General features: G+C 43.0%; 1 protein-coding gene across 1 annotated transcript in view; it reads left to right on the top strand.

The window, feature by feature from the left end:
• sacm1lb (SAC1 like phosphatidylinositide phosphatase b) overlaps nt 1–18050 on the top strand; it is a 39009-nt gene continuing 20959 nt past the window's right edge. The window contains exons 1-9 of the mRNA XM_083661505.1: nt 1–30; nt 1333–1430; nt 3532–3606; nt 4189–4316; nt 5391–5540; nt 8025–8084; nt 8178–8211; nt 10135–10236; nt 13869–13954. Coding sequence (XP_083517631.1) covers nt 2–30; nt 1333–1430; nt 3532–3606; nt 4189–4316; nt 5391–5540; nt 8025–8084; nt 8178–8211; nt 10135–10236; nt 13869–13954 — 762 coding nt within the window. The 5' untranslated portion in view covers nt 1. The remainder of the gene's footprint in view (nt 31–1332; nt 1431–3531; nt 3607–4188; nt 4317–5390; nt 5541–8024; nt 8085–8177; nt 8212–10134; nt 10237–13868; nt 13955–18050) is intronic.

Genomic DNA, 18050 nt, shown 5'->3' with positions numbered 1-18050 from the left:
GATGGCGAACGCCTACGAGAGCTTCAGCCTGTAAGTCCCGTTGAGCATTAATTATGTTGTGGTCAGCTCACTTTATTTGTATGTTCATAAACTCGTGCATGCTCTCTCTTAATTATTTCATATGAGACAGGCGAATCAGTTAAACGAGTCAATTCTACGTAACGTTAGCTAGCAGTAAACATTACAGACCGCTCGTGAGCTGCTAGCTGTATAGTTAGCTAACGTTACGTGAGCTCAACTTGATCTGATGCTAGAGAAACTATCACCAGTTCTCACCCACAATACATGAAGTTGGCTATGATAGCGGAAGCACTGCTTTCGTGAAATATGATATGGCGTAACGTTAAGAGTGCAGTTAACGACAGCTAACTTAAGCTACGTGTTAGAAACAAGTGCAGTGTGTACGTAAGCCATTTCGCTCATACTGAGCATTAGCGCCCGGCGAACGTCAACGCATTTCCCATCAAACAATCGTGCCGCTCTCACGTCTAGGTATAAAAGCCAACCCTTACCTGAGCCAAACACGTGAAGTGAAGACGCTATCCGATGCGCGACATCCTCTTCTTTTAAATACATATAGGTGCCTCTTCCAAATTGTTGCATAAAATCCACTTTTCTGTCTTTGAAAAACCGAAAATCATTCATCTGGAGCAACCCGGAACTACGACTCACTGTTTACTCACTGTATACTCACTAATGCCCCCCACACTTCCGGAATGGTATTGCACCTACATTTTCGGTTTTTCAAAGACAGAAAAGTGGGTTTTATGCAACAATTTGGAAGAGGCCACTATATGTATTTAAAAGAAGAGGATGTTGGCAATCGGATAGCTTCTTCACTTCACATTTTTGGCTCAGGTAAGGGTTGGTTTTTATACCTAGATGTGAGAGCGGCACAATTGTTTGATGGGAAATGCGTTGACATTCGCCGGGCGCTAATGCTCAGTATGAGCGAGAAGCTCCCGGCTAGCGGGGTAAGAAAGCCATGTACACGGAACTGTGCGAGAACAAGTCGAACAGGTGACGCCTATTAATGCCTATAAAATGCATGAAGTAACACAGGTGCAAACAAAACAGTAACGAGGGCCCCCGGCATTGGATCAAAAAAATTGATTTGAAGTTGAAAACCCTCATTAATGTTCTGCTTGCACCTGTGTTACTTCCTGCCTTTTAGACACAAAATGGCCGAATTGGGTGGAAAGTGAAAAAGGCAAATGGGGTATCCCAGATGACGGACAGTCTTTTGACAGCAGGCTTAAACTTCGCTTTTCTGACCGAGTAGCACAACTTGGTGGTAGGGCTTTGAAACACCTCTTGTCTTTGTCACAACAGGCGCACCACACCGGAGAAGTTCTACATCGAAGCTTGTGACCATGGCGCCACAGATGTCCTGGCTATTGACAGGGTGTCGACTGAAATGACCCTCACCGGTAATAATTTGGCTAAGTTTTCATGCACAACATAGTTGAATGAGAAGAACATACATTACTGGCAGGATTATCTGCTCCGATATCTATAGCAGTCACCCACCTTAGGCTTAGGTGCTTCTGACAGCTCGCCTGATGGCTCGCTGGGGAAGTACCCTCTTCCCTTACTGTCATAAAACATGAAACTCACCTCATTTCTGCATTCTGAACGTTTTGCTAGGGTCAGATTTAACACCCTTGAAGCCTGGTACACACATAAAGATTGTCTAAATCTTAACAGATTTTTTTATCTGTGAGAGACCCCACACACACGAAGATAAAAAATCATGGATTGAACCGTTTTGGTCGTATTGTGTGTGTGGTGTGCTCCGATATTCCCAATACAGCACACCACATACATAAAGACGCGTTACACCAAACAGAAGAAGAAGAACGAGTCTTCTTCTTCTTCTTTATTTTGTTATGCTTCCGTGTTCTTCAGTCAGCTCGCTTCTTGATTGGCTACTAGGGATGGGCATTTTGAATCAATTTCCATAATCGAAATTCGGGAAAATTAACGATCAATTATCGATAACATAATAATAATAATAATAATATATATTTTTTTTACTCTGGTCTGGTAATATAACTAGCCTCAACGCGAGACTCTTCAGTCATTCTTCCTTCAGAGTCTCGGATGCTTGGTCCCCTCAGCCACTGCAACGCCGGCTAAGTGGCTGCACGCGATATACACGCTATCAATCACAATAAAACTGTACCTACCTCCGAGCCAATGTTGTTATCCAAGATGACGCTGTCCAGGCACTCCCAAATAGTACGTAGTTTCCAATACCGAGCACTTTTTCCACATGCCAGTGCCAAAGTTTTTAGGTGCTCCACAGCGCCGGATGTATCGGTTCGGTGCTCAGTGGTTGGGAGGGTGTAGTGCAGCTTACAATTTTGAGCATCGGCACCTTAAAATGTCCGTAGAAGAAGAAATGGTGCCAGCATGTCTTGGCTGGCTGGTCCCAGACCGCTTATTATCAACTCTATAGTCTAAACCAGTCACACATGCACACAGATAAAAGTTACTTCCTCAGGATGTAACTGATGCAAGTACTCAAGTAATAATACATTAACACAATCCACTCCCCCTTTTTAATTTTTTTTAATTTGCTTTTACATCCCAGGAAATATTGGCTAGGCAGCGTCAACTAGTTTCAACTTTTCTTAGCTCTCATTTGCATGGGGAAGTACCCTCTTCCCTTACTGTCATAAAACATTCAACTCACCTCATTTCTGCATTCTCAATTTGGATATTATATGATCTGTTTCTGAGGTCTCATGTGAATGCCTGCAACATAGCATTAGATGAAGCATTGTGATGCTCCAGCGATGGCCCGGCCTATCATATTATCCAGACATAAGGGAACATACTTGTTTGGTACAGAGTAGACCTCAGTAAAAATCACATCATCATTTATATATTTTTTTCCAGTCAAATGAAAATAATTTGTATTTCCCACTAAAATCGTGAGTCAAATTGCAATATCTGTCAACAGGGTCCCTATGCAGGTCTGGCAAGTCTGGAAAAGTTTATAAAATGAATGTGATCATTTAGGTCTTGATAGTTTGGAAATGTGAAAAAATGTCTGGAAAAGTATGGAAAATGTACGGTAGTAGTTCAGGTCCCTAAACACACACATAATTATAGCTTTTATGGGGGTGTAGACCCACTTTTGAGTCCACAGTTTTAATTGATGTGAAGAGTAATGTTTAGATAGAGGGATGCTCGTATTGCTCAGCAGCTGTCGGCATGCATTATATCAAATATCGACCAAAGTCAAATCCAGTCAAGAACATAGAGTCTGGGAAAATGAGTAAAAATGGAAACCGAGTGGAACCCTGAGAATCATCTCTCATATTCTGATATTTGTCACCGTGAAGAACAATCTTCATTCTTCATCTCTACAGTGATATGACCTAGTTAGCAGCAGGGGCAAGAGGAGTTGAGTCCCCCAAACACACACACACACAGGCTACACATGCACACACCCTCAGATATGTGAAGCACTTTTGGTACATTGAAAAACCATTGTTATAATCTGACTGTTGTGGTTCTTAGGGAGGCGGGACATCCCTCCATCTGCTGTGACCCGGCCAATCTGTGGAGTGATGGGGACTATCCGCTTGGTGGCAGGTAGGCTCACTGGACCCGCTTACTATCATCATCAGAGTCTGGGCTTACAGGGCTATTTTAAGATGGTTACTACATTGTCTGTTTTGATAGGCAATGTACCTGGTTGTTACAGGGCTATTTTAAGGTGGTTACTACATTGTCTGTTTTGATAGGCAATGTACCTGGTTGTTACAGGGCTATTTTAAGATGGTTACTACATTGTCTGTTTTGATAGGCAATGTACCTGGTTGTTACAGGGCTATTTTAAGATGGTTACTACATTGTCTGTTTTGATAGGCAATGTACCTGGTTGTTACAGGGCTATTTTAAGGTGGTTACTACATTGTCTGTTTTGTTAGGCATGTACCTGCTTGTTACAGGGTTATTTTAAGGTGGTTACTACATTGTCTGTTTTGTTAGGAATGTACCTGGTTGTTACAGGGTTATTTTAAGGTGGTTACTACATTGTCTGTTTTGTTAAGCATGTACCTGGTTGTTACAGGGTTATTTTAAGATGGTTACTACATTGTCTGTTTTGTTAGGCATGTACCTGGTTGTTACAGGGCGATTTTAAGGTGGTTACTACATTGTCTGTTTTGTTAGGCATGTACCTGGTTGTTATCACAAAGAAGAAGAAGGTGGGAGACCTGCTGGGCCACGCTGTGTGGAAGGCCCTGGACTTCGACGTGATCTCCTATAAGAAGACAGTGTTACACCTGACAGACAACCAGGTAGGTACACCTTGCTTCTCTTACAATGATGGCTCCTGACTATACTTGAGGCGGGCTTAACTCATGAATGAACTTGGTCAAATGTTAAATCTAGTATATAAGTATATTGTATTATTAATCCAATGAAAGACAAATCGAATACATGCAATGTTGAGCAAATCAACAGAATCAGGAACCTTCAGGTAGGCTACAATTTCAGGGCATAAAGATGATAAACATGTAGGCTATGCTTATTCATTTCACATTAATGTGCTTTATGAGATTATCAGTAGGACTGTCTGCACAATAAAGTTTAAAGTGGAGATGAAGCAGTTTGATTTTATTATTTTTGTATTTGCATTGAACCTCAGACGAGACAAGACAGGATACTGCACTCTTTCTTAAATGAAGTTTGCTGTGAAGCTTTTGTGCAGAGGCATGTTTTTGTTTTTACATCTTCATATTATACTTGCAGTTATCGAGGCAATGTTGAATTCTATTAGTGAACAAATAGGTAACTTCAACTTGTAACATCACATTAGCATTATATTCACCAAATCTTGCTTCAAACGGCCCAAATTTTTCGCCGGAGACCTTCGGTCGCCGGCATGTGTGTCCGCGTGTGTTGGCCTGGCCTGCATGGTATCTAATGCCCGGCCTGGATTCTGGTCCCAGTCCGCCCCTGCTCTGGGCTACAGTTAGCTTGGGTAAACCCATCCCCCACGTGACCTGCTCTCAGTGACTGGGAACTGAGAGAGCAGGTCACGTGGTGGCTGGGTTTACCTAGGCTAGGCTACAGTACTCTCTCTGACTGCTAACTGATGAAATTGGGTTGTTGTCAAATTAGATTTGCTAGCCAACTGTGACATCCTGTAACGCGTCATTTTATAGCACATACAGACAAATTTCCATCCCGTTTGCTTTTCAGCCTCTCCTCCTAGATACCAGCATTTCCAAATATTGGCAGTGTTCCCAGCAGAAATCAACCCCCACAGACAGTAGTTAACAGCTTACGTCAGTCCCACCTGATCTCTCTGACTCCTCTCTCGGTCAGTGTTGACATCCTCCCTGTCATCTCTCTCTGACTCCTCTCAGATGCAAGACAACAAAGCCTTCCTCTCCATGATCAACAACGTGCTCCACACAGACGGCTTCTACTTTGCCACGGACTACGACCTGACCCACACGCTGCAGCGCCTGGCCAACACCAGCCCCGAGTTTCAAGAGATGAGCCTGCTGGAGAGGGTGAGGGGTTAACTCACCTTCCTTTACAAAGTGCTTCACAACAGCAACGACAACCACCTCCATAAATCAAATGTAAACCATAATGTGCTACCCAAAAAGGTTGACGTTTTTTCTTTACATAACACAGTCTATTGTAGCGGTGTCACGGTACGTGTATTCGTCCCGTGACGTCACTCACGGTATGGGCGTCACGGTTCGGTGCGTGTAGCTATACGACAAATACGTCAATACACGCTCCGTTAATTACGTTCATCATAATCGTCAATATCCAAATCATCTTGCGCTGTTTATGAACATTGCACATCAGAAAACATTGACAACTCCACCCTAGCACCGGTGTATTCAGGCTAAATATAGTCCATTTAACTTTCGCATTCGTTGCCATGTTATCTTGTGTGGGCTAAGGGCTAAACGTGTTAGCTTGTGTGGCTAATGCGTTCAATGCTATGCTGCCCTTGCATCCACATGCCTGTGCTGAATGTTGGTCGAGTGTAGAGATGCAGCGGTATGAGTTTTTGATGGTATGATAACCTTGGACAAAAATTTCACGGTATCGCGGACCTTAATGTGTTATTGTGAAATCTGGCAACAACAAAAATACTTTTTTTGCCCAAAATATATTTTATTTTATTTATTTCATCTAATTAATTTATGTAAAACTAAAACACATCATAATATCAAATAAATGCTTATCTTGATGACTTCTTGACGATCACAGGCTCAGCTACACTGATTGCTGAGACTGGGCAGGCCGGGGGGAGGGGCCACATAACTGCACATGTCTGGGCACTTTCTCTCTCAGGGGAAACAGCTGATACTGTGGGGAAGGTATGACAGCAAATCTTAGTGGTTTTGATACCTTGACTTTTTGAAACCGCGGTATACCTTCAAACTGGAAACACCTGCATCCCTAGTCGAGTGGTTGACGTTATATGCCAGTTTGATCTGACACAGCCTACATACATACAACCATATTTTCATTGACTGGATCAAAATACTGCCAAACTGTGCTGGTTTTGTGAGATGCCATCGCCCTTCCTCTCCTTTGACCTGTCTAGTAAATGAAGCAACAGAGCGTTATCCTGAACGCTGTTTCATTCTCAAAAGCAGCAGCAACTTCACAGCATAACAGCACGCACGCAGAATGACAGTTCTACTCTCCTCTCCTGTCTCACACGTCACTACGTCATTACTTCTTAAAGGCGCAGGACACAACAGCCTGCTTTGTTTCATTTACATCCGGGCATTAGAGGAGGGGGCTGTTAGTGGCTGTTTATTATTAAGATCATTTAATTATTCGTTTAACCGACTAGTATTTTGGTGCCGACTAACGAGGGTAGCGGATGTTTAAACGCTTAACCGATGGGGCTGGGTATTGGCAAGGATCTCACGATACGATACGTATCACGATACTTGGGTCACGATACGATTGTATCACGATATATTGCGATGCGATACATATTGCGATATATTGCGATATTCTACAGAATTTACTCAAAATTAAATAATAGAGCTAAAGATACAACACACTGTGTACCACCCAGGTAGTGTAATAATATGTACATCACTTTATACTGATAAGTTAGTGGACAAATTAAGTCAAAACTACTGAGTGTTGAGTGTTACTGAACGCATCGATATGGGAAATATCGATACAGTATCGATTAGGGGTGGGAATCACCAGATGCAGAGGCCTGGCATGGCATGGCCTGCAATTTTTTTTTATATATATATATATACATATATATATATTTTTTTTTTAAATATCGCGATACTTGGCGTCCAAGTATCGATACAGTATCGGGAAATAAAATATCGCGATATATTGCCGTATCGATTATATTGCCCAGCCCTATTAACCGACTAGATGCCTGCATCATCCCCGTATGCAGTCGTAGAGCCAGCCCTACATACAAAAATAACCTAATTAGGGGTGTCGCGGGTACGTGTATTCATCCCGTGAAGTCACGGTATGGGCGTCGCGGTTCGGTGCATGAAGCGACACAACGAATACGTCGAATCCAGAAGGTGGTGGTAAAGTGCCTAAACGCTGTTTGAACGCCATAAACGCCACAGAAGAAGACACACCAAAACAACACAAGGGCCATAGAAATCCGCGTCCACTGAATGGAACGTTTTGTGGAGAGGAAACGTTACCGCGGGGTCGCTCCAGCGTTGTTTACAAGCCGTAGCTTTCATGCTACTTCACAAATTCACAACGATATTGAAGCGTCCAGCTGCCCCGCCTTTACCGTGGTCAAAAAAGCGAGTGCAGAGCATTATCCTAATGACTTTTAGGACTCAGGCGATAAGCTGTTTTGCAAATTCTGTCAACATCAAGCCAACGAGGTAAGCTTGCTAATGTAACGTTACGTAGCCGCGACGCGCAACTATAAAGGACTTTCCTTTAGTCCTTTTTATAGTTGTGCATCGCAATCAGATTGCTTGGTTGGAACTGTTGTATAATTGTCCTTCTCCTTTTAGGCAGATCAACGGTTTGTCTGGAATGGTCACCTCCTGAGGGAATTCATCACACAGCCAGAGGTGGACAGAAATAGAAACACTTTTCTCCACGAAGGTTCTATACAGAATCCTAACCATCTCATCGTCTAACGCTGCTCTCTTCTCTTCTTACAGCTGCACAAGTTTGTGTATCCCGTTGTACATGGCTGTATCCTTTTCTACTGCTACTCCGACTGCTACTGTATGTTGTCTTCCACCTCGTAAGAATGAAAAGTATGAATATTGCCGTGAATCGGCGTTAGATCGGTAATGTCTCATTCACATCTTGGGTTCCTTCCTCAATTAGTTTAAAATCTTCTTTGCTCAATTGTTACATACAGTTACGTTGAGATGACAGAGATAAAGATGGGAGTGGTGCATTGGGTCAAGACATCAATATAGCAGAGTAAAAATCAGGTGCTCTTCCAGGATGGGGCATATATAGATACAAGATAGAAAAGAGAGGTAGCTGTCCAATATGGTTGCAGGGAGTTCCTCAGGTGTTGAAGGCAGCAAAAAGAAAAGACGTCCGAGGCACTCTGAGTTATATTAATATAATTATTTAATATACTCTGAGTTATATTAATATAATTATTTAATATAACTCAGTCCTGAGTTATATTGGTCACTTATCATCTCCCGCCTGGACTACTGCAACATGCTCCTGGCCGGCCTACCTGCCACTGACATCCGACCGCTTCAGCTCATTCAGAACGCTGCAGCCCGTCTGATATTCAACCAACCCAAATTCTCTCATGTCACTCCCCTCTTCCGGGACCTCCACTGGCTTCCCATCTCGGCACGCATCAAATTCAAAACACTGGTACTGGCCTACAGGGCTGTACACCAGACAGCTCCTCTGTACCTGCAATCTATGGCCAGGTTCCAAATCTCTCAGCGCTCACTTCGCTCCTCCACCAGTGCAGGTCGCCTCGCCCCTCCTTCGCTACGGGGGCTAAAAGTCGCTCATCCCGATCGTGACGCTTCTCGTCCCTGGCACCTCAATGGTGGAACGAGCTTCCACCTTCGGTCAGGACGGCCGAATCACTGCCGATCTTTCGGAAAAGACTAAAGACACACCTTGTCAGGCTCCATCTGGGCCCTTCTTGAACCAACTTCTTTCTCTCTCTTCATAAAAAAAAAAAAATACTAACTTAACTTTACCACTATTCCTTCAGAAGTTGTAGTTGTCATAGACTGTGCTCCATAGTTGATTGCTCTATTGCTGACAAAAATGTGTTATTGTAAGTCGCTTTGGATAAAAGCGTCTGCCAAATGACGTAATGTAATGTAATGTAACTCAGAGTGCCTGTCTTCTCTTTTTTGCTGCCTTCAACAGCTGAGGAACTCCCTGCAACCATATTGGACAGCTACCTCTCTTTTTTTGTCTTGTACATTGAGATTACTTTTAGTTTTTCATCTTATGAGTTTTTTTCCCCTGTGATCATGATATCACTCTTCTTGCTTTCTCCACGAGTCTATGATACTGAGATTTTCTGCTGTTTTCACCAGAGCCACCAGAGGGAGCCAGAGACTAGAATTAGACTAGAATTAGACTGATCCTTCCAAGGCACTTAGGTTATATTAGGTTAGGAGGGGCTGTTATACTGTATAACAACACAGCTGTGATTCCGGTTGTTGATAATCAATTACTTGACCGGAACTAACCGTTTTATAATGTCAGATGTAGAATTGAGATAAATGGCTTTGCTGCTGTGTAAAAAGAGATTATAAACTAGAATTAACTGTGTTAAGATTTTTTTTAATCAGTCCCCCAAGTGCTCTGGCGCAAATTGTCCACACCCTAATGATTTTACCACCATGTTATCTTGCTATAAATATCACATGGACTTCTTTTGTCTTTTCTTTTCTGTTTTATGACTGTTGAATTGCTCCACGTGTTTGATATCGGTCCAAAGGAGTGTTGAACGATAAGACTATTGTATTTGTCACTGCTGATATGACTAATAAGTGCCCGTGTACACATGCAGTCAAATGTAAGTATAACGTATATAAGTATAAGTGTCTATAGCACTGAATCCTGCCAGTTCCACTTCACAAAATGTGATTCTTTAACTGGCATGTGGACCAGACATCACCATGAAGTCGTGTTGCATCAACGGAAAGGTGTTTGAATGGAATGTCATCTCTAGGAGGAGCTGTTTCAGAGCCGGGGTCCGCTACTACGTCCGAGGTAATGCTACCGTCCCCTTCAAAAGCCTAGGGAGGGGGGCACGGTGGTGCAGTGGTAAGCGCTGTCGCCTCACAGCTCGAAGGTCCTGGGTTCGATTCCCACCTGGGACCAGTGTTGGGCACTCATTACTAAAAAAGTAATATATTACATATTACTCGTTACTATTTTCAAAAGTAATATTATTACTTTACTTATTACTCCATGCCAAAAGTAATTCGTTAGATACTCGTTATATTACTTTTCCGTTACATTCCACACAAATGGCAATAGGCCTTTTTCACTGCAGCGATTTTGTATCTAAAAGGCAGGAGGTAACACAGGTGCACCAAGATGTTAATTAGGGCTTCCAACTTCCAGTCCATTTAGGTGTTCCAGTGCTGGAGCCTTAATTAGTTAGTTGGTTGCACCTGTGTATACTCTGTCTTCTAGACACAAATGGCCGTTGTGAAAAAGGCCCATAGCGTTTTTCTCATCAAAATGCAGACTTTGCGGTGCGAATGTGTGAACTAGGTCTATTATGTGCCGTTCCATTTAAACTAATCGCTTTGCCAGAGCACAGCTTCCTACAGAGATGCTTGATGAAGAGCACACCTGGCTCAAAGTGATGACTGACAAGATGCAATCTTTTATCTTCTGTTTTATAGAATGCAGTATGCACTGCCAATGCAAACTCAATACGTATAGGCTACATCTTTGCTTAACAAATTTGTGTCACAAATAACGTTAGCTCTGCAACATTAACCTGACAATAATAACAGCAATGTTTGATGTCCACCAGCTTGTGAGTTTTTACGTTATCTCTGTATTTGAACAGTTTTCCGGTTTCTGTTGTGCTGTCCTCTCGTCTCGTAACGTTAACGTTAGGAAGTTTGAGCTCGTGTTTTTCACAGTGGAAAGAGTGTTGCCTACCTGTCCTGGACACCGTTTACATTTGACTTTGATGTTCAATCGTGTCACCTTTCTTCCCGACAAAAACAAAGTCATGGGAATATATCCGCAGCCACGGATTTTCCTCCTCGGCTCAGCAGGACAGAGAGGGAGGTGTCAGGTGTGCTTGCCTGCCTGCCTGTTGCTGCTCTGAATGGGCTCTGCGGTGACGTCACCTTGTTTTGGGAGCGTTAAAGCCATGCTGTTTGTGATCAGTGAATGCCGACTGCGTGTCGTTTTGCAGCGCAGCGGCATCACAGAATGGACTCAACAAAAGATGTAACGACTAACGTAACGAGCTCGTTTATCTTGAAGTAATTGTAATATTATTACTTATATTCTATAGTAATTCGTTACACTACTCGTTACTTGGAAAAAGTAATATTATTACAGTAACGAGTAACTAGTAACTCGTTACTTCCCAACACTGCCTGGGACGCTGTGAGCGCTGAAGGAACGCGTGCCCGTCCGCATGCCCTCGAGTGCCCACCGCCCAGGTGGGGTCGTCAAAAGGGCCTTTCTGTGTGGAGTTTGCATGTTCTCCCCGTGCCTCCCGGGGGTTTCCTTCATATAGGAACCCCCTTCACCAAAACATGCAATATCCTGGTTCCTAATGTGGTTCCTCCTCTGGTCGTTAAGGGCGCCTGTTCAGAGGGAGGGGAACTGGTTGGAATAGCGTGAACCTCCCACGGGCTATGTCCTACCGGTGAAGCTTCCCCTGTCAGGTGAAAAGAAGCGGCTGGCTAACTGCCCATGTCTCGGAGGAAGCATGGAGCCAGTTTCAGCTCTCCCCAGATCGGCAGAGGGTGGAGTAGCAACCAGGATAAATAAATTAAATTAGCACTAATGGGGGATAAAAATGGGATAAAAAAATCGGGAAAAAATATATTAAAAAAAGAAAAAAGCCTAGGGCAACCCTAGGTGATTTGCAACACGCACGTGGCACAAGTTAGTCGTCCTGAAGCCTTTCTGTAAGAAGGCCTTTCTGTAAGAAAGCCACGCCCCAAACTAATTTGATTGGTTGCCGCAACTGCTCCTTCCTTAAAACGTGTGGCAAATAAAAAAATGAATTGGTTAACATGAGGGTTAGGGTGTGAAAAAAGTGCAGCTCAGGGTGTGCTCCGTCCTGTGGCTTAATGGGTAAACTGCTTGCCTTCCAATCTGAGGACTGGGGTTTGATTCCCGGTCAAACCGGTTTAGGCAAGTACAACAATTTGGTTAGGTTATAGTTTTTTTTTGGTTTTATTTATTCGCACAGTAGAAACAAAACAAAGGCATATGACAGTTCAAATGACAAGTCAGATGAGATATTTACAGAGCTAAAATACAGACAGGAGTACTGTGCAGGAGGAGGCAAAGAAAGCCCAGAGGGCTTATAAGGCGCACTCCACCTCATTTAACAGTTCAAATGTTTATACATACACAATAACAAAAGAAAGAGAAGAAATAGAGCAAGATACAGAAGAAGAAAGATTTTTACGTATTGTCAGAAGTAATTAAGAGTTCCTTAAGAGCTTTTTTGTAAATTCTTAGGGAAGGTTTTTCAGCTAGAAAGAAACATTCATTCCATAGTTTTAAGTTTTAGGGTTTGGTTATGGTTGTGGTGAGATATGAAAACCCTAATCTTAACCACATCTTTTTTTACTTGCCACACATTTTCAATCACATGAGTTTGGCGCGTGGCTTTCTTACAGAAAAGTTTCAGGGCTAACTTGTCCCATGTGCTTTAAACACAGATTCTAAGCCTGTTTGGAATTGGGAGGATAGGGGCGCTCTGGGCCCGACAGTTCATGCAGATTATCCTGTACATTATGTTTGTAATGTAAATGTAATCTGTAGCTTCTGTACCATGGAGAAAGAAATGTATTTTGCAATAGTGTTTTAGACAAATGGTTCAATGTTTTTTTGACTGACAGAAGGAAGTAGTGTGTGATGTGATACCAACAGGGTCCTGTCAAGACCGCAACACACCAGTCCTTTTCTGAACTGCCTTAAGCTGTGTTCACACCGAGATATTTATTTTTCTCTCCGTCGCTCGATTCAACCCTTTGGAATCGCTCTGTCGCTCCGTTTAAATCGCTCATCAACAGGCACAATAATTGACGGACATCTGGGGGCTATAACGTTACGCAATGTCATGATATTTGTCCAATACGAGCCACTGTAGTTGTTTACAAGCTAAGCCTATCAGCGTGCTCCTAACGCGAGCTCTATACCGGTAGTACAGACTTCACTTCATGTCAGCTCTCAGCCTGTCAATCAGCTGTCAATGCGGTTTGTTGTCACAATAAACCAGCGGTTTGTTCCAAGCCAGTGTGATGCTTGACTCACTCTCACACGGCAGCCAATCAGCGTTGAACAGCGAGCGACTGATGCCAGCGTAATTTCGCTCGAGTTGGGATATTTCATCTCGGGCAACGAGCGAATTTTCTCCCTATCGCTCTGTCTCTGTCGCTCGGACGCCCAGCGATTTTTCTCCCGGGCGAATATACGCTCAATCGCTCGTTTGCATTGACTTTGTATGTAAACTCGATGCCAGCGAAAAACTTTAATAGGTCGGTGTGAACGCAGCTTTAGTCGAGCAAGACTTGAGCAGTTGTAGTGTGACCTACTAGGCTTTAGTCACTGTCTCTGCACTAATGAGGCTTTTTGGCCATTCGATAAAGTCAACTTTTCAAGTAGCGGTACGTTGTCTCTGTCCTCAGGCATCGACTCAGAGGGCCACGCGGCGAACTTTGTTGAAACGGAGCAGATAGTGCAGTACAACGGTGGCAAGGCTTCATTTGTACAGGTGAGCAAAGCAACTAATCCTGCATTCCACACATGTCGGAAAGTCGGAAATTCCGATGACCCACTAGAGAAAAAACGCACTGGAATGGCCCTTCAAGGCGGCATAGAGACACTGCATGAAATAGGCCACGCCCATCACGGGGGAAAAGCTCCGTTCATTTCCACACACCAGCGTCATTTTCCTTGAATTAAACATAGCTAAAAGCTGTTGTGTGGTGGGGCTGCGCAGACAACAAATGTAAAAAATCGCCAGTTAAAGTTTTTGTACTCCTGAGCAAAACAAGGAAGCCATTGAGAATTGGCGAGAAGAAAAATGTGGATCTAGCTGTCAAGGAAGTAAGTTGGAGTGTTCATCTTCCGTATATACGATCTTTTTGTGCAACACGCAACCATGCACGTGACATAGGAGAACGCCAGGATTGGAGCGGGGATTTCTGTTTTCCCCCGTCTTGGGCGTGGCTTCTGAATGATGACACGTTCCACAGTGTCTCTATAGGCTACAATGTAAACACTAGACATGGGGGCCAGATTAGATCATGTGAAAATACCTGGGGGTCAGCTGCTTCTCGCATCATATGGGTTATTTAAAAGAAAATCACATACAATACAATTGTACTCAAAGGAATTTGTTTACATCTGAAAACATTAGTTCTGCCTGTGTTGTTCCTACTTGGTGCTTGTCTACAAACTGTATGATAGTGCTGTCATCGTTAGGTGAATGGAAAAAATGCAAAGTGAACTTGCTTGATTAACCAATACTGTGAGTAATAATGTAATAATGTGAGTTCACGTGACCGGATGGTTTTAACCAGGCTAATCAGCTGTTGCAGGGAGCAGTATTTTATCTTGGCCAAATTCAATCTTGCGGGCATCTATGAGGCCTGGCGCTAACATGTGTTTTCTGTGATCAGATTGCAATCAGATTGTGTTTTATCACTTGAAAGTACAGGTGTAAACACCCCCAAAAACGCATTGAAGAAGGATTGCAATCTGATCGGCCAAACCACCTCCGGAGGTGGTCAGGGATGCATTGTGTACACATTGAACACAAGTGTAAATGCAATGTGTCCTCTCAATCTGGATACACCAACTTTATGCAGATTGAGAGGACACCCATTTCTGCAATCTGATTGCAATCCGATTGCAGAAAAAGCATGTTAACACCAGGTGTAAATGGAATCAGGCTGAAGTGATAAAATACAATCTGATGGCAGAAAGCACATGTTAACGCCAGGTGTAAATGGCCTCTATGTTTCTCTCTAGTTTTTTCCAAGCTGCATCACTAGAATTCAAATTTGAATCATGACCTACGAGCTGCGAATTTCCGATTTAAAACTAAACGGAACGCAGTTGAACACATTTATGATCACGAGAGAAGAACTTGGGCATTCAGCCCTTCACACGCAGCGGTCTAACTAACCCCCACAGGACAGGCACTGTGTCAAATATCTATGTTATGTGTGACACTCTAAAATGCTTCTTACAGAAGTTTAAAAGCGTGTTTTGTGGGGAGGTGCCAGGAAAGGTTTGTACATAATGAAAACCCTTTTACCCGAAGTAAGACACTGGCGCCTCTCATTCAGTCGGCACGTTTATTACAGGGGGTGAGACGTGATGAAAACACACGCTCCTTGCTAGCAGAGCTCGCAAAGGCAGTGAGCACACTCACCAAGTAAGAATAACAATTCAGGTGCACGGCACAAAAGTAACAGTCAAAAAACAAGGAACGCCAGCACGCGTTGTCCTTTCAGGGTTTTTATTCCATCATCAAGACCTTACAACGGACGTTTCAGCCAACAGGCCTTCTTCAGCGTTGTCAAAAAGGCCTGTTGGCTGAAACGTCCGTTGTAAGGTCTTAACTAGGGATGTTCGATATTGGCTTTTTTACCGATATCCGATATCCGATAATGTCCAACTCTTAATTTCCGATACCGATATCAACCGATATCAACCGATACCGATATAAGCGGGCTTTTTTTCCACCAAAATTTCACGTAACAAGTTACATAATGTAGCTTAATGTAGCTGAAGAGTTTAATATATAATATGCATGTTGTGTTAAAGTTGTAAGTGTTAGAGAAGCGAGCTTGTGACGAGAAGGTCGTCGGTTCAATCCCCGGGACCGGCAGGATAAATCTGGGTGGGGAAAGTAAACAGGCAGCGCTTGCCCCTCCCTCATTACCACCACTGAGGTGCCCTTGAGCAAGGCCCTTAACCCCAACCGCTCCAGTGGAGCTGCTCAGTGGCCAACAGATCAGACTGTGGTTGTACTGGTCAGCTTCCAGGTATGAATGTGTGTGTGAATGTGAACAGGGCACTCCTGAAAAAGAGAGCATTGTTCTCAGTGAGACTCCCCCTGTATTAAAAAATATATATATATCTGCATGAAAACCGATACCGATATTTTCCGATATCGATTTTTTATGCTAATATCGGCCGATAATATCGGTAGGCCGATAATATCGGACATCCCTAGTCTTAACCCATTGATACCTGATGCAAAGCGTATGCAAACCATTTTTTCAAAGCGGAAATATTTTCGGGTGGCCATATATTCAAAGCGGAATTTTTTTAGGGTCATGTGGTTTACTGTCTTAAAGGGATACACACACAAATGAGGGATATACATGCAAATGCTGCATCAGGTATCAATGGGTTAATGACGGAATAAAAACCCTGAAAGGACATTCATCGCGTGCTGGCGTTCCTTGTTTTTTGGTGAGACATGGTGAAACATGCAGACTGAATGAGTGTCTTACTTCGCGTAGTCTGTTTGAAGTGCCCACATAAAAAGTTTCCCCATGTACACTGTCCTTCACTGTTGAGCAGGGCCGGTTCCAGAACAAGATGACTAGGGATGCATCCTCAATAGGAAGGGGTGCACATCCACGGGCCGACCCGGGTGGCCGGCCGCCCGAAAAATTATTTTACTAAAAACAATGCATTTGACCATCATTTCAAGTAGAATGATACCAGCCAAGCAAGAATATTTCAAGTGTTTCAAGTGCTTTACTGAAATAGTTGGACCATATAATGATAATACAATTATCTCAACCTTAAAAGGTTAGATGTAGGTGCCAAAAAGCCCTAAATTCACATCAAAGAACAAAGAAAAACAACAATTATAATTCAAGTTTAAACAGTAAGTGTGCAGCTGCAGCATTTAAAAAAAAAAAAAAAATTTTTTTACCACTCTTTTCAACTGAGCATGCAGACAATTAAAATAAGGGTGCAATGCGTGCTTTTGCACCCCTGTAAAACCGGGCCTGCTGTTGAGCACCAGGGACCCTTATTCCAAACTCGACTGAAGCCTGTTGGACTTCACTCTTACATTTGTACGTATCCTAATAAGAATGTGAAGTGTGTGTGTGTGTGTGTGTGTGTGTGTGTGTGTGTGTGTGTGTGTGTGTGTAAGAGTGAGTGAGCAAATTGTGTTCAGCCACAGCTATGCCATTTTAAGTGCGATCATGCGGAATCTTTCAGGAAATGTAAAGAGCAGCCCTGCGGCTGACCTAACGGAGCTGTATTTTTTAATTGGGTAATTAGCGCCGTCTAAATCGGCAAAAAAAAACGCTAATTAGTGGCCAAAATGAGTCGACACGGGTTCAGCACCGTAGAGAGCTCCATTCCTTTAGCTACTGATGGAGCTCACCTGAGCGGAGTTGGAATCAGCCAGGGAAGTGTACTATGAAAACCCCTCTGGGGACAGAGAAGAGGCTGCGTGCCAGTGAGCGTGTGCTCCAACAGGTTTCAGAATCATCATAACTATAATAAGAATGCAAAGTGTGTGTGTGTGTGTGTGTGTGTGTGTGTGTGTGTGAGCTAACCATGGCTGCGCAGCCTGATACACTGCATGGGTATTCCGCTAGCCTACTAGTTAGGGGTGTCAAAAATAATCGATTATAAGATGCATCGCGATGCGGACGTGCACGATTCTGCATCGATTCACAAATGTCAAAAATCGATTATAAAAATAAATAAATAATCAAATAAAATATTAGTACATGTATATATTAGTACATATATAAGTACATGCAGTTGTTTATTTTAATTATGGATCATAATACAATGCAATTCCAAATGCACTTTTATTTTAA

This window comes from Poromitra crassiceps (assembly GCF_964638095.1).
Source record: "Poromitra crassiceps genome assembly, chromosome: 26".
In the NCBI taxonomy this organism is placed as follows: domain Eukaryota; kingdom Metazoa; phylum Chordata; class Actinopteri; order Beryciformes; family Melamphaidae; genus Poromitra; species Poromitra crassiceps.
This window is presented reverse-complemented; position numbering and strand designations above follow the sequence as displayed.